Source organism: Xiphophorus hellerii, chromosome 20 (assembly GCF_003331165.1).
Source record: "Xiphophorus hellerii strain 12219 chromosome 20, Xiphophorus_hellerii-4.1, whole genome shotgun sequence".
NCBI classification, from domain to species: Eukaryota; Metazoa; Chordata; class Actinopteri; order Cyprinodontiformes; family Poeciliidae; genus Xiphophorus; species Xiphophorus hellerii.
This window is the reverse complement of record NC_045691.1, coordinates 4906032-4928045: the sequence shown is the minus strand read 5'-3', so window position 1 is coordinate 4928045 and position 22014 is coordinate 4906032. Positions and strand designations below refer to the sequence as shown.

The window sequence follows — 22014 nt, the reverse complement described above, 5'->3', positions numbered from 1 at the left end:
TATGAAATATCTCAGAACATATTTAACTTCCCAGACACAATGAAGACAAATAAAAAAAGAAAAACAAAGTTTATGTGAGATATGAGCCCATATTAGAAATTCAAGACAGAAGTTCTGATATTTTAAAGTCCAGGTGAGTAAGAAACTCTTCACTGAGTGGTCCTGCGTCTCCAAGATGATATTTTGAGTTCAAGGTATTTTCGAAATAATTAGCAACAATGAATTTCAATACATAAAAATTTACTAACTTCATATGAACTTATATTTGCTTTTTAAATGTGTCTGCTTAATTAACTGAAATTTGTTGTACTTTGAGCAATTTTGTACTGCGTTGTGCTGTCTGACTTACTGCTGCCAAAAATATTGTTTTATTGCATTTTTTTGCATACGATGACAATAAACTCTATCTATCTATCTATCTATCTATCTATCTATCTATCTATCTATCTATCTATCTATCTATCTATCTATCTATCTATCTATCTATCTATCTATCTATCTATCTATCTATCTATCTATCTATCTATCTATCTATCTATCTATCTATCTATCAGTACTCGGACTGTTACTGAACGTCCAGGTGCCTTTGTGTCGTTGAATATTTTAGCTTTATTGGCTCAAATGCTGAACATTTGACAATTAAGGTATTAATCGCACAAAGTTAACATTCTTTTGAAATGCCACTAGAGGGAGCCAGTGTACCACACAACCCACTGTCCCTTCATTTTTTATTTTTGTATTTTTTGGGTGTTTCCGTGTTGCCACACACCTGACTGAAATAAATAGAAGTGTAAAAAGCTCCTGCAGCAATTAATTAAATGCTTAGGATGTGATGTAAGCATTGTCCTGAGGTTCATTCTGACCCCTGTGTGTGTTGAAGACGACTTGCTGAAGGTCAAACCAAACACCAGAATGATGGGAGAAATATGAAGAGTTTTACACTTTAATTTGTCTATTGTCCTTTATTTTTCTTTCTCTTTTTGTACTTGGATGGCTTTACTGCAGGTTCATCCTATATTATGAATTTTCTGTAAAACTAATTGAAGTGCACCATCTGGTGGACACTGTGAGAAAATCAATCTGTTATTTTTGTAAATCATTTGGGCATTAAGCTTTGCAAATCCAAATTGAAGATATGTGACATGACTGTATGTGTGTTAATGTCCAAGTAACATAAAACTTGTTATCACAGTTAGAAAGTTTGTTTCTTAAAGTCAAAGATAGTATATTTCTGTAGTGGATGGCTTTTATGTTCTCCCTGTGCAGTTCACTGTTTTTCTCCAGGTACTCTGACTTTACCACCCAAAATTATGCATTTAGGCTAACTGGACTCTCAATCGGGTTTGTGTGTATGATGTGTTTCCCTGTTATTCAGTAATTACCCCTAAAGAAAGGTACATCTCTATGTGGACAGTAACTAATTACTTTTACTCAGTTACATTTACTTGAGTAACTTTTTAGAAACAATGTACCTTTAGGATTTACTGCTATGATTTGTGTGATTAAAAGCTTATCACTTTTTGAACTCCCCACGAAGAAATAAAAAAGACAGGTCAGGTGTATTTATAAAACTTTTTTATTTGTACTTTTGTTAATTCAAAGGCTAAATGAAATGTGTCCGATTCTTACCAAGTTCTGTATCACCAACAATGAAGCATTGTTGAGTTCTTTTGGCAAGGAATATAACATAAACCCGTCAATGTGAACATAAGTTAAAAGGAACTGTCTTAATACACAAATAAGCAGGTATTATTGAGAATAAAATAGATCTCTATATAAGTGTGTTACCCATGCTGTGAGAGAAAACTGTCTGGAGTTTAACCCCCCAAACTTTTCTGCAATGACAGATTCCTGGATCCTAAACCAGACTTTACAAATTGCTGTGTCCTAGATGGGTTTTAAGATTCTGCTCATTGATGAAAAGCTGACCGTAATTCATGTTTTTACATTTAATTTTACTTTTCTCAAAGGTGGGAATCCAGAGCAGAACAAACTCACCATACCGTACAACTCCCACCATTAATGTGCCTTCAGGATTAAACTCCACAACAGCTGGAAGACTTTTACAACAGTCGCAAGCGTTGCGGCGCAGTCGTAATACAGAGGTTTTATTTAAATATGAACACATCACATACTGCAACAAAAAGAGAGTGTTATCACACATTTTGTTTTCTACAACATTGTCAGAGGAAGAGGCGCCAGTGCAGCGCTGATTCAAAGAGCGGAGAAGCACACAACACTGCAGCATGAGAGGAAACACACAAAAAGGGGGGAAACCTTAATTTTCTTCCAGTCGCCTTGTGCTAATGACATAAGTGCTTCCAGAACCGCTTGTTTCTGGGCTAATGTCTTAAGTTATCAGGTGAAGAGAAATTGAGTTTAAATAATTTAGAGTGCAGCTCCTGATTTTGCTGCTTTGCTATGAAAATGATGTTTTCTTAATAAATTTGGGCATGTTTCTTCCCTTTTCCTGCAAGACTTCCTTACATCACACAGCCAGGCTTATTCAATGTTCCAGGCTGTGTTTGGTTAAATGTCAAAAGGCAACGGTAATGTAACACTGGACACCAGAAGGCACACATGTAGAGTTTGGAGACGATAAGAAAAAACAAAAAAGACTTTATACTGCATAAGAGAAAAAAAAAGGAATGACTGAAACTCTTTTTGCCAAAGATAAACATATAAAAGCACAAATTTGCAAACTAACAACAACACCTTCAACTGAAAAGGGCACTTAAACACAGAAGCACATGTTACGGATTTCCTCTTCTGCCTTGCTGATCTGCAGCTTTTGTGTGTTTAGGTAGTTTCACACTTTCACAAACTTTACAAATGCAAACAGTTTTCTGTGTGAACAGTGAAATAAAGTGAAATCCTTTTTTCTCTCTTTCTAAAGTGATAAACAACAATAATAACAATAATTCAAAACAAAATCTTACATTTAACACACTACGTTAAAATATCACTAATATCAAAAAGGCAAAAAGTAGTTGTATTGCAACAATCTTCTGAGGCATCACTATCGAAACCATCAATCTTCATCAGACTCATCACCACCATCCAAACATCATCATCATCATCATCATCATCATAGTCTGAGACAGCGCGGCCGGGGATGATTGACAGCCCACACAGGCCGCTCACATTTAGCCCGTCTCAGCACAGGCAGGCACACTTACGTACGACATAGCAACAACAACAAACGACGAACATTTCCACGGAGACCCAAACTCGGTCGGCCAATGGCAAAGGGGGGGCCTTCTTGGAAAGGAGCTCTGTGATTGGACAGCGGGCATCTCTTGGGAACAGGAAGAGCTCACTGAGACAGGAGGAGGAGGGAGGCGCTCTGGAGGAAGACCAGGTGTGTGTGAGATGAATGTTTTCGCTGTACCTTGTGTGGTCCACAGTGAGAATGGTGGTGGTGGGGGGGGGGGAGCACTAGCTGAATGAAAGTGTGTCTGGCTCTTTAAGTAGTTTATTTAGACTGCTGTGTGTGTGCGGTTGTGTGTGTTTGGTTTTTGTCTAGACAGCTGGAGGTCTTTCCCAGGCCACATCGCTGCACATTTACTGCACAGGAATACACACCCACGCACCTTTCACAATGCGCTGATACACACTAACTCACTTAAGAACTTTCAAACTGGCATAAAGCATTAAAAAAAGAAGATTGTGTAGAGAGTTTGCAGTGCATATTAAATGATTTTTGCCTGCGTATAAATGTTTGATATGTGTGAGTTTCCTTCTTCCTCCGCCTGTCTCTCTGGGTTTTGTCAGCCAGCGCAGGGTTTTTATGTATTTGGATGCACATATTTATTATTATTATTATTTATATTGTTAGTAGTGGTATTTGTTTTCCCAATCATCCTGATCAGAGCCTTTTTCAAATCTTTATTCACTCGTTACAAACCTTCTTATCTCTGGTTTAATGGTCAAGAATGATTCATGATCTAAATATCCTTCGGTAGTTTTGGGTGTAGGCCTTAGTTCCCTTTGCATCATAATTTTTTTATCTTTAAGTGCTTGACTTTAACATATGTCACTGATTACGTAATGGAAATATATAAAAAAAATTACTTTGGTTTGTACTCTAAAAACTCTCTCTGGTTGGTTATAGTTTAAGTAATTTTGTCAGCATAGATCAACTAAGGTGAAGATTTGGGATTTCTTCCATTATTCAACACAAATTGGTTTCTGATCAGGGTGTGTTGCTTCTAAACACTTTGCTGAGATTAAAAAAGCACCTGGAAGTCAGAGTTACTGACCTACCGACTTAATAATACTAAAACTGCTAGAAGAGTCAATATATCTAGAAAGTCTAAACTTTTTTGTTGAAAACAGGCTTGTTAAAGTTTATCTGTTCTCTTTTCTCACATAGCAGACTTACAGGGATGGTTCAGATGTTTTTAAGTAATATCTCTTGAAATGCTATGAGCAGTTAGTGACATACAGTAGGAAACTCTGATCTCTTTCTCTTTATATGAATACAGGGCCAAGAACAAAGTAGACTTCCTCCATCTTTAAAACAATTTCAAAGTGGTTCACTCTTACTAAAGTTGTGTTTTGTTGTTGGATTTTACACTCATGACCAAAGTAGCATGCGGCATGCTAATCGGCAAGCTAGTTTTCTACTGTTCTTAAACTGTTAGCTGCTCATAATCTTTTAAGTCATCTGAAACACCCATTTAAATCAGCTTCAGCATCAATTTGGTTCAATAATTGCATAAAAACTGGACGACACAAAGCTCAACTGGTGTCGTCTTTACGTTTACAGACTCATAATGTTTTTCTATTTCTACACTTGTAAAGAGCTGACACAGGATGAGTTGCTATTAACACTCGTGTCACTTGTCAACACTTCAGTGTGTCTAGTTTCAACAACCCATCTTGTGTAAAAAAAGAACTTCAACAAAATCAACATACCAAAATATTGCTGCCAATATTATCCAAGAAATGTTGGGCTACATTTATGGTCCATTCTGATTCATTTTAGAAGAGCTTTGTTTAGTGAAACTCAGCAGATCGGATGCTGGACTGATTTATACATTTTTATCCAGTGTACGCTTTTACCTCGCCAACAGAGATAAAGGTTTCATGTTGTGATGCTGGCGGACTCGAGGATTGTTGTCTCTTTCCCGCTGCAATAAAGTGCTCAGAGATGCCAGGCAAAATCGAAGAAGTTTACCAGAGTGAACAGAATGAATGTTGACAGGAGGTTCGGAGAAATGTTGGTGTTATGAATCGTGCATAAGAAGCCACCACTGTGCACAGTCAGCATATCAGATATTTAGGGACCTGTTGGACAACAGGCTTTCTTCCTGAGTAATGCTCCACAATGAGGACATTAGGCGTCTCTCTCTTCTCACCTAATGAGCATAAAACTCTAACATTCAAATAAAACACCCAAGCAGGATTAAAAAACAAAAAACTAACTCTACAACATTCTACTCTATCCCTTTCTACTGTTACACAGCTGTCTTGATTAGCTCAGACGCTTGTCAAATGGTACAGTCTGATTAAGTTGAGGAAACGTATGTGCTTCACTTGTTTGGTCGAGGTAGTAGCAGCCAGCTTTGGGATTGCTAATGATTCGGCCGACAGGGATGAGAGAGAGAGAGAGAGACGGAGAGAGTTCTGGGATTTCTGATTGGACCCACAGGTGGGTTGCTGACATTTGGTTGGTTCGCTGGACTCAGACATTTGCATAAACTGGAGATTTTTTTTTTCTTTCATCTATGGTACAGAAATTGGATTGTCTGAGTCCTTTGGACCAAAGTCAGTCTTCCCATCGACTGATAGCCGCTGCTGTGCACCGTGCTGCTCACACACTCTGGCAAATCATTTCCAATCTCTTTTTAAACCACAAGACACAGAGCTCCTTCACAATAAAAGTCCCTCTCAAATGTTCCATCTGGGCATACTAAAAAAATAGTGCAATGCTTTTCAGCAATTATATAAATAACTCTAAATTCGTGCTTTTCCATTCTCGTTCATACATGCGTGTATATATACTCCATATGTAACGAATATACAAGTCAACATGTACGTTTCAAAATGTTCAAGGTGAATGTTGGCACCCTCACGTGTTTCTCACGTCTCTTTTTCTAAAACTAGACAACCAAAAAACAAAGAATGCATCAAGTTTTAAAAAGGTACCCCTACTTTCTAGACCTTCTCTCTTAGCATTAATCACCGCAGATTCTCCTTCTGCGGCGAACAGTCAGACTTTGTGCAAACCCTCTTCAGAAGACATCAAATTGAATCAAGGATCTGTAAGGTCTCCTGCAGGTGTTGGTCATTATAAGGCAGAGCTTCTAGCTTTAGGACGTTTAGCACTGTTGCTACACCTGCTGAGCTAGTTTTACGATTACGCTAACTAAATCTAAACTGGAAATATAGTCAGATGTGCTATCATGCCCCACTGGTAAAGCCAAAGCTCGGTGCAGGAGCTGCTGCAAACTTTGAAGTTGGAGGAAAAAAAAGAAGCAAATATTTAAGGACTCAAAGCAGCAACAGAGGATTATCACAAGAAAACGAAACATATCCTGCAAGAAACAAGACGATTGAAGTGTTCTGCAGGCTTGGAAATGATACGTTCTACAGAGGCAAACAGAACAAGTAAATATTTATAACAAAGATCCATCGGATACAGGAGAGACGAGGAATATACAGAGGCTTCTATCCACCTTCATCTTTTCCACTTCACGTCCGTCTTCTCTGCCATCCCCCGTTCTTCTGGAGCAAAGTGGAAAACCAGGAGAACCGGATGTTCTCCTGGAACTGTGCTCTGCAGAGGTGATGCAGATGTTCTCACTCAGACCGAGTCCGACCGCACATCCGCCGTGTAACCATTCACACCGGATGTTAACGTTCACGTCATCGTTCCTCATTGCCCGCGGATGATTTCCCAAATGGTGAGCTGATGGAATTTGGGGTGTTTTTCTTTTGTCTTTTTTTAAGCTGGAATGAAGAGAAAGCAGTCCAGTCACACCTGTTCCGGCTTCTGGGATTTCTCCTTTGTGTTCCTTGTGTTCCTGTTTTCCACACTTCCTTGCTGCTTGGGCAGAGGTCTGAGCAGGCCGTGTATGAGAGAGGACGGCGTCCCCTGCAGGGACGATACCGTCCGATGGCTCTGGGTGGAGGCGAGTGTTGCTGGGTGGTAAAAGTGCCCGATGGCTTCGCTGTAAGTCGGGGGAGTACCCTCGACTTGAGAGTTCTGTTTCTGCTGCCGGGACAAAGCCTCTTGGGCCGCCTAGCACACTAATACCTGAATGGACGCTTGGGGGCGGAGCCTGCAGCCTGGGGACAGAAGATGGAGGAGGAATGAGAATGATGGGAGAAACAAATGGAGGAAACACGCAATAAGCCCTAAATATACATCAGATAGAAAAATAACTGGACTGGAAGATTGGAATAAGAATAACTCGTGGTCAAAGTTTATGTCATAAGCTGTTTTTGAAATAAATATTTTTAAGGGCAGAAAGTCATAAAGAACTCACTAATGTTTTTAATATTTAGATATAATGAAAGATGATGTAAAATCTGGAACAAACGTCCAGAAACGTCCAGCCGAAACACTGAGTTCCTTTGAATCAGGAGTTGCTTTAGAACATATTTGATTTATATTGATGATTAACGATAGTTACTGTTTCTCCACAATTGTTGACTACATGTCAACAACTGTTGACATGTAGTCAACAATGACCAAAACATAGATAAATACTGAATAGTTGAACTTCTGGGGAAGAGAACAAATAGATAGTTTCCTTCCTGGCAACATTTTAAAAGTAATTTAAGTGACAATAAATCTGAAATGACTCTGATTACACATGAGTTCTCCACGCTAGTGAATGACAGCAGCTGTGCTGTTACCTGGCCTGCAGGCAGGAGTGGGAGGGGTCCAGGGCGTGGGAGTCAAACACTGTTCGGTTGGGCGGAGGGCGAACCGACTCGCGGTTCAGCTCCATCTGCTGTTCAGGGTCCCTCAGCTGCAGAGTGCAGGACCCCTGGTACGGAGGCGGCTCCTCGCCGTCTGAGAGGGAGATGGTGGGCGGGAGGTCGATGAGGCTCTGGGGCAGGTAGGGGTATGTCGGCTGGAAGCGACTCGGGCCGTACGTCTGCTGGAAGCGCTGTGATTGAAGCAGAGGCTGCGGCTGGCTGGGCTGCGGGTCGCGCTGCAGGTACGACATGACTCCTCTGTCCGGGGGCCGCGGGTTATACACCTGGTGCTGAGCGACATGAGACGTCAAGATCTTTAGCTGCGTTAAGCTGGAGAACAAGGAGCTTATTCCAAACAGAAATTACCTCAGTTCAGACCACTGCTGGTCCCAGTGCTCTCAGACGACCACAGGCTTCCCTCCTGCAACAGAAAAATCATCAAACTTCAGTCAGATTCACCTGCAAACTGAATGCAGCACAAACTATATTACAAAAGCAAGAAAAAAAAGCACAAACATAATAGAGGACTAACTTAAGAGATTTTAAATGTTGTCAAAAAGCTAAAATTAAACATCCATGATGAAGATTAATAATTAAAAGATAAAAATAAATAAATAAAAGCTATTTTTAAGCTCATGGATTCAATTAAATACAAATGTACAACTGCAACTATAAATTACAAAAAAATAAGTGAGCTAAAATGTAAAAGGGCAATAAAATGCCTGGAATTAAATATTAAAAAGCCTCAAATTAAATAAATGAAAATAAAACTGAATCACTGAGAACCTGTATACATTTAATACTTTATGCTTTAAATAATAATATTTCTAAAAGTAATGATCAATGTGCATCAGAGAAAAACTGAAAAAATTCACAAACCACTAACAACCAGTCAAAATGTAAACTGTATTGGTTTGTGTTTATGTTTTCATGCCTAAAACCAGACAAAGAGAACTTTACTGTCCATCTGTTTTTGGTTTCCAGCAAAACTGATTTCAACAGAGCAAATAAAAAAAATGTGAGAATCTAAAACATAATAAGTAACAAGAGTAACGAGAAACTGACCCAATTACACCAACTTATTCAAGATTTTTTATATATATATTTCATTGTTGTTATTGACAGTTTCAGATACAGTTCCATTTTTTTCTGCACGCTTATATCTGATTAAGTGTTTCTCCACTAGAGGGCTCTGCTGGCGTGTAAACTGAACTTCTCTCCATGGTGTTTTTAACATTCTTCCCTTTATAAAATCTTTTTTATGCATCTTCATTTTTCGCTCTGCTTTTTACTCAGAGTCTCGCCTTGGCCTCTGTGCTTGATTAACTTCTACAGCTTCGTGCTGAAAGGAAATTAGCCGACTAAAGCAGACATTTCAGCAGTTTTTAGGAAGATCAGCGCCTCTGCCCGACATTCTCTGTCCGTTTTAATTTCCTTTCTTTCGAGAGAATTTCGATCTGCTTGTCTGCTTGGATGTGTGTCAGTGTGTCTGAATGCTAATCCAAACTAACTAGGACACTGTCACTCCCCTGAGCTCTTCACAAAGCCTCTATGTGTGACGTTTATCCTTCATCCCTTAATCATTATCTTACTTCCCGACTGGAGCCACAAACACACACACAGTGACTCAGGAAGCACGAGTGAAGTCATATGTTTGAGGAAGCCTCAGGTGTATCTCAGTGGATGTGTTCCTCAGAATAGACGCCGGTTCCCTTAACGAAAAAATGAGTCAGTGAGCTAGCATTAGCCTGCAGCAGCTCTTAATCACTGGAATTGCATGCTGTCTGTCAGCATGCCTGAAACTCTGTCTTCCTTCTTCTGTCTGACCCGTCTTCTCATTGCCTAATTCACTCCAACAACCGCTGGTATGTTCAGGAAGTTATGACAATGTCTCAGAAATTATAACGTAAGTGAAGCTTGACTGTCTTTCCAGAATCTTTTCAGAAACTTCCCAAAATACTTGCGGAAATATCTGAACATGTGATCCACAGGTTAGAAAGCAGAGTGGAAATCTTACATCTGCATACAGCTGATCCATATTTATGAGATTGGAATGCTTTTTGGTGTCGATGTAAATGGAGGTTTTAAAAGTTTCAAAAATGATAAAATTCCAGACTGTCACAAGTTCTTCATTGAAATCCTGAAGGTGTCAGAAAACCCAGAGTTTACTCTGATAGTACGGAGTAGAAAGAAGCGGAGCACTTCCCATCCTTTGTCACAGTAACAAATTTTCCTGGATGATAAATTGTCCCACAAGTTATTCCGATAAACGATAATATTGTTGTTTTGAGATGATTTTCTAGCATGGCTTAATAATGCAAAAACATTCTCAAATATCAATAAACCTTAAATTCTAATGAACATTTAACACTGGAACCGGAACAAAATTTAAATATTCAAAACAACAGACACAACAAATAAAATTAATTATGAAGTCTCTCATAAAAGGGCCTTGTTGAGATCAAAGTACCAGACTGAAGACTTTTATCATCCAGTTTTCGGAAATGGAAATTATTGAGCTCGTTTTAATTTATCTTGAGATGAATTTGTTGTTATTCCCTCCCCAACCTGTTGCTGAACACAGCCAGTCAGCTAAAAAAAAGGAAGGTTGCTATCAAAAAATAGATGGATGGATGTTCTAAAACTACATTTAGCAATCTGTGAGCGAGAAAATATTCAAACTTTTTGATTACGTTTGTGCATCAAAAATAAAAATAAGAGTAAACAAATCGGTCTGAAATCTTAAATATGTTAGCTTGTTTTAATACTCAATAGTTAATAACAGCTGCTTCTCTGTTTAAGATAAAAGCATTTATCCAAGTCTTTGTCCACCCAGATTTCAGGAGGAAATTCTTACATTGGCCAGCGGCAGGTGCCTCCTGCGGGCAGGGGGAGTGCCTGGAGAGCAGGGAGCGCGCAGACATGCGGTAGTGGTTGAGCAGACAGGTGATGACCACCACCATGACCATCATGAACACCACGATCACCAAGATCTGGACGAACTCCAGCTGGGCTGCAACGGCACAAACACTAAGGTCAGCATATGATCTGGACTAACAAACAATAAAGCATTAAAAACAGATTAAAACTTTTTCTACATGCATAGAAAATGCCACAAGCGTGCCCAGTTATGTCATCAGGACTTAGTCAACTTGAAAGCTGCTGATTATTAACAAAAGCTGCAAAGCTCAGGCTGAGAGTCAAACTCCACCCAGTTGCTTTGTGGGAATAAACCAGTTTCACATTATTTTCCTCCATTAGAAGCTTTACAACTGAAACAGTCTTTACAGATGCATAAAAATATCCCTGAATGAAAGTTGAAAACTTGTTTTATAACCTAAGATGTTGGAAACAAGCAGCATGTTAGCCCAAGAAGAAAGTTTTATTAAGGTTCAGAAAAGCAGTTAAATATATTTCAGTAAACTTCTCGACTAACAGCAGAAAGATCAGGGATCTCAAAGCTTAAAGGACAATGGAAGAAAAATTTAGAATCAGCTCATGTGAATAAAAAAATAATAATAATAAAAATATAGCAATATTAAAGCACAACAACCTTATTTACACACAGCTGAATTTTAGGGTTTGGGTTTTTTGTGCATTGAAAAAGAAAAAGCTGCTTTCATAGATCTTATGAAAATAACAGGTTTTCAATGTAAAACAAAATGAATTTGACATTCTTGGACTTAAGAAGCAAAAATGATCACTTCCTTTTGAGATTAAAGATGGAATAAATCCAAATTGTGAAATATAATTACCAAAACAAGGTCAGTGTTTTATTTCAGACATGAAGGGGGTCAGGGAATCATACACACACACCCACCCCTACACATGCACACACACCCCCACAGACACACACACACGCCCACACAGAGCCAGACAACATCAGACATACAGAACTAGCTTTGTTTAGAGACAGTCTGCTCAAACTCCCCGCTGTTCATGCCTACGCCACCCCCATCAGACACACACACACACACTGAGCAATTTTCACACACTTTTTTCAAAGGGAGCAAGCAGAGGTCAGGGCCAAATCAGAGAGAGGAACATAAAGTAACCTGCAGCCACACTACGCACACACACACACAGACCAGACTGCAGACTGGTTTCCAGACGGCTCACACCAGTTCTCAGAGCTCTGTGTTCGTCTGGACCCGTTAACGGTCACATGGCGTCAAAAGACAAAGTCAGCTGACTGCATTTCTGCACTTTTATGAAATCAACCATTTTCACTTTATATGACTGTAAAACGTGACTCTAAATAACTTCCACCGACAGGAAGTGAGAGAAACACACACAACTAACCAACTGTTTGAGAAGCCAACCTTTTCAAAATAAGAGCATTGCAGTTTTCTGATAATAGGAAGATTACTGGTAACTGTGACTGTGATCAATCCAACCTTTGAGGTTTGTCTGTAAAAGAGTGATTTATTAAGTGAATGGAAACTTGAAACTTACTAAAAAAAAAATGAACTTTTTTCATCCTTCTTCACTAAAACATGTTTTAATTTTACCAAACAAAACTTCAAAGCTGTCCAACTGCATAAATCACTCAAAAAATCCTGCTGACAAAAGTTAATGTTCACTTTCCAGAAGGTAGAGGAACCTGCATTCTCAAACTGGACGAAATGGGATTTAGTATTTTGCATAAGTGATTTAAAATATAACAATATTGATAATATTAATATAAATCCTGATCAAATTAAGCACAACAATAACAAACAAATAATCACAGAACAGCGGTAGAACTTTATAAATATAATAAACGTTGTTGGTCTTTGAGTTGGACATTTCCAAACTCTTCCAATCCACTGCAGAATCATTAAGTATCAAAATATTGTAGAATCAATAACCTTCCAATGCAAAATCTGCCTTATTATATGAGAATGATAATTCTAGTTTCTGTTTGGTTCTGGAGATGAACTAAAAGTTTCACAAGAGTTGGAAAAAAAAAGCACAACAACATGAAAATAAAGTGAAATCAGAGCTGAATGCTGTAAAAACTGACACGAAACTCACCACAGTGCTGTATCTGAACACAGTTTTCATGGCTGTGACTCCCTGACGATGGTTGCATAGTCTCTGCATGCAACAAGCTGCCCAGATCAAGACGTTCTCTCTGAAACAGCGCGCTGATTAGATCCCGAGGGTCTGTTGTTAAGGCAACGGTGCAGTGGGGAAAGTAAAGTGAACTAAAACAAATTTTTTTTAAAATAAACTAAAACAAAAAGTTTGTGGGAAAAGTTGGAGCTACATGATCTGCAGACGCTCCGAGTCGCAGTGTGAGCACGCACTCTCTGAGTCTGGACTGAGCTTTGTCTGCAACTTTTTCTCACGCACATTCCCACACTGTCCAGACAAACACACACACACACACGCACACACACACACACACGCACACACCACACACACACACACACACGTATGGAGGAAACAGTTGACCGGAGCCTTCCTGCCTCCCCCACAGCCGCTCAATAGATGCGAACAAAAGGGGTCGATGTGACGGGGGGAGGAGAAGAGCGAGGGAGTGGTGGGAGCGTCTGGTAGGGACAGATGGGTCAGAGGGATGGACAGAATAATGATGAAGGACAAAAATAGGGAGCCATGAGGCTGGAGGGGGGATCATTACGAAAAACAAACATTATAACTCCAAATAAAAATGTACTAGTTTGGGTTAGCTTCAGGTCTGTTTAACCCATCACAATATAAGTTATTAATGCAAACATACTGTACGTATGATCACATCAGAATCAGCAATGACGTTACTCTGTCAATAAATCAACAGAAGTGTAAATCTTTCCACTGTTGTCCAGTAAGGTTGGGTAATATGGCTTAAAAAGAAAATGTTTTTTTTTTAAATCCAAATTATCATAGGAAGTAAAAGCAAGTGATTCACCAGATAATTTTTAAGTAAGAACTTTCAAAAAGCTTCTTTTGGTTTTTGAACATAATTTTCTTCACTTTTCATGCAACAGAAAATTACAAATGAAAACTAGATAAACTAGATAGGGGCTGCACAGTGGCGCAGTTGGTAGCACTGTTGCCTTGCCGCAAGAAGGTCCTGGGTTCGATTCCCGACTGGGGTCTTTCTGTATGGAGTTTGCATGTTCTCCCTGTGCATGCGTGGGTTCTCTCTGGGTACTCCGGCTTCCTCCCACAGTCCAAAAACATGACTGTCAGGTTAATTGGTCTCTCTCTCTAAATTCTCCCTAGGTGTGAGTGTGCGTGTGCATAGTTGGTTGTCCTGTATGTCTCTGTGTTGCCCTGCGACAGACTGGCGACCTGTCTGGGGTGTACCCCGCCTCTAACCCGGAACGTAGCTGGAGATAGGCACCAGCAACCCTCCCGACAAAGGGTGAACAGAAAATGGATGGAACTAGATAAAAGCTGCAATGTTGCACTCAAAAAAAGTATTTGAAGGATGCAGATTAATATCCATCCATCCATTTTCTAACACAGGAGGGGTGCTGATGCCTATTTCCAGCGAGACATTTCAGGCGAGAGGCGGGGTCACCCTGGACAGGTCACCAGGGCAACACAGAGACAGACAGGACAAACCGCCATGCACACATCTAAGGAGAATTGATACAGACTAATTAACCTGACAGTCATGTTTTTGGACTGTGGGAGGAATCCGGAGTACCCAGAGAGAACCCACGCATGCACAGGGAGAACATGCAAACTCCATGCAGAAAGAACCAGGGGCCGGGAATCGAACCAGGACCTTCTTGCTGCAAGGCAACAGTGCTACCAACTGCGCAGCCTCAGATTAATATATAAAATTGTAACTGAAGCTGTAAAAGTGACAGTCTGAACACAAACGCTAACAGAGTTGGTCCGTCATAAGAAGCTGGGGTACCCAGAGAAAACCCAGGCAGGAAAGGAAAGGAAAGGAAACGAAGGAAAGGAAAGGAAAGGAAAGGAAAGGAAAGGAAAGGAAAGGAAAGGAAAGGAAAGGAGAAAAAAACAAGTTGTGGGAGTTTGGTACCAGCTGACAGAACAAGCTGTGCGCAGGCATTAGGCCCACTCACACACACACACACACACACACACCCACGCACACACCCCCAGTCTGGGTGGCTTCACACAGATGGTGAGACTGGCACTGATTTCTGTTTAAGTGTCTCTCTGTTCCTCTTTGCCTTCGACAACAACAGTTCCCTTTAACAGGCAGCGTCGCTGTTGACAAATAACGCTTTTAATCTGTTTATGTTTGTTGTTGTTTGTCTTCCCTTCGCCCCTCACTCTGCCTCGCTTCCTCCTTCGCTCGGCTGTATCCTCCTTTTAATCGAATCAGAATGAAAGCGCAACGGGGGAAAAAACAACAAAGCAGCAAATAAACAGCAAATAAACACAGCACTCAGAGACACAAAGAGAGGAGGCTGAGCAGCAGAGTGCAGGAAGCCTACTCAAAGATACAAATGAGAAAACGGGCTAAATGCAATTAAAAGTCAGTAATGTAGACTTCATGTTAGAAATTTGAAATAAGGAGAAAGAAAGAGCTTATTTTGTATTCCTTTCTCTTCTTTCTGAGTTAAGGTCTGTTAAAATAATTACATTTTGTACATCTGTGGGTTTTTTTAGATCAGCAGAGCTGCATCGCATAAAAATCATCTGTACACAGATTGTGTCTGAAAATTAATGCAGTGGGTAGAAAGTCTTTAGGTGAAAACTCTGATTATTTGTTGGCAAATAACTCTAAAAAGCTTTTTCTTGGAGGGGATTTAGTAAAAGTGAAAGCAGAAAAGAACTTTACTTCAATGCGACAGCCCAATAAAAGGAAAATGTTAAAAATGTTACTCATCGCCATCCTTCTGCCCTCTGAACATGGATTATTAAAACCACACTGAATGAACCCTGGTAGATTTAAACTCTGACAAGGCTCCCAAAGTTTAACTGCAGCTCAGAAATATTTGCAGCCCAGTCTCACATTATGGAGCCATAACCGTGACCTTCCCTTCCCACTGCTGTAAAACCTCGCTGTCTGACCAACAGGACTCTCTCTCTGCAGAATAATAACCTCGTTAGTAAGAGAAGAGTTTTACTGCTGTAACAACTTCAGTAGAGGTACAAGTTTGTTTTTATGTTGCCAAACATTTCCCATTTTAGATTGTTTAGCTTGTCATTTTTTTATATATTTTAATTATTCAGTTAAAGTTACATGCTTCAAACCTCCTTCTATTATGCCTTTGCTTTCATTTCATTCATATCTATCATTATGAGTTGCTTAATATTCTATAATCTTTTGGTTCAGTTAAGGCATCCAGCCAATCTGGGGTCATGCCAACACATCCCACCGAGCTCAATTTTCAGAAAAGATTTAAACTACTCTCACTCTCCTTTTTGCTCTCAATCGCAGATGTATTTTTAGAGCAAATGTGTTGTGCCGTCGCGCTGATAAAAAAAATAAAAAAAACATCCTTAGGGTGAAGGCTTGGCTAGAAACGCAGCAATATTGTTCTTCGTTTTTGGGACGCGCGCTGTCGGGAAACATGATTTCTCAGCTCCTTCTCTGGATGTGTGAAGAAACAAACAGAACAATGGCTGAATAAAAGCTACTAGCAGAGATTTTCTTACTTGTTGCACTGTCTGGTCCATTTCACTGCTTGTTCTTGTATAGAAAGTACATGCTGGCTTTTTCAGCTGTTTTCCAAAAGAACAGATATTTTGGAAAATGATTGATGTTATCTGAAAGGACTTAACTTTGCTAAACATTTTACTTGCATTTTTTGCATATGCACATTCCAATCTAAAGGAAATTTGTAGACAGTCATGTTTTTGGTTGGTGGGAGGAACAAAGAACTTTAATCCTGCATTTATATCCCTACAAATTGGACATCTTATAAAATATTTTGTCCTCTGAATAAAATAAAATTTCAGACTCACAAAGCGACATTTAACACATTTTCCACCTGCTTCGTTTTTCTCAGTTGGTGAATCTAAATCTGCTGACGTAGCAGCATTTTAGAAGCATCTTCACTGCAAACAATATTTTTTCTGTTTCAAAGAGGTGTTGGTGATACTGTTACATAAAAAAATCCTGAAAATGCTTTGTAGTTTCCTTGTCAAGAATAGAAATGATTAGCTAACATAATCTCTGTTTAGTCTTGTGATCTTGAATCCCAAGACTAAGAGCAGATTCTCATGTAGAGAGTGGATTACTGTCCTCAACTGGCTGTTTCTCCGCACTTCACTTCAAGTTATTTTAAGTTGATTTTGGGGCAGCTCAGGAGAACGAAACTACAAAAAGTTGCGAGCAGATTTTCATTTCTTGTCTTGTTGCATGAGATCGCCTGCTGATCCTTTCCCTCCCTCTGCGGTGTTGTCTAGACAGGAGGAGGCTGTAAGCCTGGCAGGCAGGCAGACACTGCATGGTTAATCTAAAGCAATTAGCTCATTTGTCATCCGTTGCCTGCCCTCCGTCTATCTGCCTCCATCTCCTCCTCCTCCTCCTCTGCCTCCTCCTGCAGTCAGCAAAAGGTCGCAGGCAGGCCGAAAAACGAAGCAGGAGGAGAAATAAAGAGGAGAAATGGATGAAGAGGAGTGAAAAGCAAGCAAAGTGGAAGGACAAGTAGAGAAAATAGAAAATACAAGAGCAAATGAAGGTAAACTAAGAGGTAAATAGAGAAGAGAGGAGAGGAGAGATTAACAGAAAAAAATGATAGAACAGGGAAGAAACTTGCCAAGTCCTTCTCCTTCACTTGGTCCTTGGATGACTCGACAGTCTGGGAAGTCAGAAATAACTCACACCACTGTGTGTGTGTGTGTGTGTGTGCGTGTGTGTAAGAGAGAGAGAGTGTGGGTCTATGCAAGTATGTTTGCGAGTTTGTGAGAACTTTTAGGTCATAGGTCCACACAATTTGCTTACCAATTTCCATGAGAAAGGCTGCAGGGGGTAGACGGACGAGCAACAAACACACCCCGGCACACACACACAACACACACCATTGACTTCTAAGTCAGGGTCTCGACAGCCAACAAGTGTGGGAATTTTTGTCGACAAAACTCTCAGTGGAGGTTTCAATAGTGGGAAAATGAAGAGGAAGGACAGTGGGTGTGTGCATGTTTGTGTGCAAGACTTTTTTGGGGGGGAGTGGGTGTCATCCTTTCCCATCTTTCCACTTTTTAATCTTTCACCATTCTGATAAAGGAAACACTCATTTCCAACATGTCTGGTTTTGATACAACTTAATTTGTTCCTGAGAAAAAATGGACTCATAATCAGTACTGATACAAAACCATCAGCTGTCTTCTGATAACAAATTAAGATTTTTTTCATTGTTGTTGCCACTTTATCAAAACAAAAAATAAGAGGATCTTCTCCCGGCTCCAGTAATTAACCAGTAACAGGTCAGTAATATTGTGAAAAGGAATGCCTATTAATCTAAATATCATACCTTACAGTATCAAAAAGAGGCACAAAATGTCTGTACTGTAAACAAAACATTCATAACTGCATTTAGAAAATGAAAGTACTGCAACTGATTTTTTTTTTTATCTCAACAAGCTTAAATGTTGAACCATCTCCAATGTATTTTTCTAAAGTTATACACTGCAAAAACATAAAGTCTTACCAAGTATTTTTTTTAGTTTAGTAGAAATATTTTATTACACTTAAAATAAGACAAATCTAAATTACAAGTAACTTTTCAACAAGATATTCTAGCATTGTTCAAGTCAGTAACTCTTAAATATTAATGAAAAGTAGTAGTTCCACTGGCAGATTATTTCACTTATAACATGGGAAAATGACTTGTTAAAAGTGGAATAACTATGCCAGTGGAACTAGTACTTTTCTATCAATATTACTTACAACAAGCTACTATATCTCCTAATTTAGTTTTGTCTTATTTCAAGTGTACGAAGAAATTTGCACTAGAAACTAGACCAAAAATACTTGGTAAAATTTTGTGGTTTTACAGTGTTGAAATTATTATAGTGTGTCTGAGTAAAAAATATATATATTTTTATAGGACCAATCAGGAGAAGACGGACTAAGACAGAAGTGATAGAATAAAGAAGAGGAGAAAAGAGAAGTGACAGAGTGGCAGAAAGTGGAGCAAAGCGGCAGGAGGAGAGGACAGGGCAGCATTAGTCTAATTTTAGAGCGCTAATCCAGGGAACTCCCATGTTAAACTGTGAGTCCCATCTGGACCTGGAGCCAGGCTGACTGCAGCAGAGAGTAGGTCACCGGCTCCGAGTGAGCTACATATCCTGACGGAGCAGAGAGTAGTGCTGACTTCTCAGGGTGCCGCGACATCTGACCCCTTCACCTTTGGAGTACAGCGTCCTTTCAGATGTTTAGTTAATCACACAACGTGATGGTAAAGGTCAACAAGCACTCATGTTGGATGTCTGATGAAACTTTTCAGCCTCTTTCTTCCGATGTTCACACCATTCCTGTTCAGTTTAATTAAACTGTTTGTTTGAGGAGGTGTGAATCAAACTCTGGGGTGGTCCCAATGTGGATGAAAGCAAACCTGAGACCTGCTCCAAAATCAGGAAGTGGACTAGAGTGCAGGGCATTCTGGGTAAATGCCACCTAGTCTAATGCTAGCAGTAGAACTGCCATCATGGCCTTTTACCAAAGACAAAAGACAAATTTGATGCTACTCCGTTTTTGTTTACATTTTAGGAGGAAGGAAGTTGCGCTCATGTCTATTTCAGAGGTTTTCGTATCGTTTTCTTCAGTAATTTTTGGGGCAGCGCCCCCACAGGTGAGGAGGGGGACAGGTTTTTCAAAGGTTTTGGTTTATTTGACATAGTGCAGGTGTGAAAACAACTGAAAATGTAGCTAATGTTGCAATTGTGAAAACACCCTAAAAAAATAGCAGATATACAAAACAGGGTTTAACAAACACACACAATGTATGAATACAATCTTTCTTTATGAACTAATATACCATGATGGTGGAGAAAAGGCGATAATTAAAAAAACAACCTTTAAAAACTGTCTTTAGCTGCAGGAAATACCTCAGCAGACGAAAGAAGGGAAGAAACAAAATCAGAAATGGACCTCTTGGTTCAACAGCTGGTGAATCTGAGAAGTAATAACTCCGTAAATTTCTCCTGTACAACTCTTATCGCCTTCTAACATCACTAGACAGGAATTTTGTTCCACTCCTTTTTGTAACCTCACCTCCCTCCTGGCTGTGCAGACATTAATACCACCTGCAAAACTCAGTCCAAAGCAAATATTTCACCTTAGACCGTCAGCTATTTCCTCCCAGATGTTTAATAAAAAGCTCAACTGATAAGACAAAATGCCAAACGGGTTGCAGGTCTGGTCGATCCGCTTTTAACCCACATCTGGGTCACTTCTTCACCCTGACCTGACACACTTTGGTAACAGTTGGTGCTTCATTGTCATCATTCCTCTAACATGTACAAAACTTCTTGATGTTGTGTATAAATGTAGATATATCAACATTTGAAATCAAGTCTCACAGCATGTTTATTCTTAGCTGATCCTGGGGGAAACTGAACAACTTCCAGACACACATTCAGTCTCATGTCCTGCTTCCTGTGCAAGAAGGAAAGGCAATGCCATTTCTAAAAACAACGTGGGGGTAAAGTATCCATGTTCACCAGCAAACATGCATCATGGTCTGCATCTGCGGAGGTTTTCACACACGTAAACGGTTCACATTTTATGCAGTTACATTTTCAGCATGTAACTGTGCTAAACCTGCAGCTAACGATTGTTTCAGTAATCTATTATTCCATCGATTATTCTGACAGTTATTCAAGTAATCCGAGGGAAAACAAAGTGGCACATTGTGTATATTTTTCATACTTTTTAAGCTTATTTTATACAATATTTGAAATACATAAAAAATGCAAACAAAAAATTCAGTAGAATTTTATCACCTAAAATGCAATAACGTAGCAATGCTTTAGGGGACATTTAATTATTTAAATGTCCCCTAATCTGATCTGTCAATCAAGTAATTAATAATTGGATTGCAAAATGTACTGTACACGAGCATTTTTCTTTCTCTTACAGAATTCAAACCAAGTGAGGCTAAAACTGATGCTACTTCAGGACTGCTGGGTAGAAAATATTTGCAGACAAGGACGTTTTTTCCATCTTAAGTGCAAAATGTTTATATTTTTGCATAGTTTTGGCTTATTTAATGCTCTTAGTGTGTTATCTTAGCATATTGCATGCTTTAGTCTGGTTCATGCACAAAACAATAAATCTCTCAATGAAACAATATTTTAAATGTGTGTGTAAGGAGAGGCTGAGGAAGTCTGAGACCATTTTCAATTACACCAGCTGACACTCACACACACACGCCCCCACACGCACACACACACACCCACCCACCCACACAACCCACACCCACACACACACACACTCTGAGGCCAACACACAGTGCTAGTTGGCCCGTCGAGCAGTCTGTCTGAAACGTATGAAAATCAAACCTCATTATGAGCCGTGTGTCTGGCTCTGTGTGTGTGTGTGTGTGTGCGGGGGTGTGGGGCGTGTGTGTGTGTACATGAGAGAGGGGGTGCGAGACGACAAGAGCAGTCTAGCTTCTTCTGGCTAAAATTAGCACACACACTTGATTTAAATGTAAAAGAGAGAGAAGTTGCAGGGCAGGTCATGTGTAAAAGAGCTGTGTGTATTTGTGTGTGTCTGTAATGGCTCTGATCCATTGTGACACTCGACATAATAATCATTAACAGTGTGCTGAGGGTGTGTGTGCACACATACGCACACAATCACATCATGTCATGTCACCGTTTGCAGCCTCATAGAAAACAGCCTTAAGTGAAAAAATTTAAATGCATATAATGTTGAGTACTTTGAGTTTGTTCCATTCTAAATTTATGATGCTAATTGTGACTTATGAAGAAAATTAATTCTAGTTTCTGATGCAGTTATTTATGTTAAAATTTTATTTGAAAAAACAAAAAACTGCTTCCTATTAAACACAAGTAAACAAGACTGGAAAGTAAACAACACAAGCAGATAGTCTAACTAATCAACTAATATCAACTTGTTATATTGTTATTACTCTACAGAGAGCAAAATAGGAAATAAATATATACTGCATAGTATTCTATACTTGACAG

At 39.5% G+C, this 22014-nt stretch overlaps 1 protein-coding gene across 1 annotated transcript in view; it reads right to left on the bottom strand.

The window, feature by feature from the left end:
• Window positions 1-6873: 6873 nt before the first annotated feature.
• Window positions 6874-22014, bottom strand: part of pmepa1 (prostate transmembrane protein, androgen induced 1) — a 35110-nt gene continuing 19969 nt past the window's right edge. Inside the window, 6 exon segments of the mRNA XM_032549673.1 lie at window positions 6874-7249; window positions 7251-7296; window positions 7870-8229; window positions 8307-8356; window positions 10793-10825; window positions 10827-10948. Coding sequence (XP_032405564.1) covers window positions 6983-7249; window positions 7251-7296; window positions 7870-8229; window positions 8307-8356; window positions 10793-10825; window positions 10827-10948 — 878 coding nt within the window. The 3' untranslated portion in view covers window positions 6874-6982.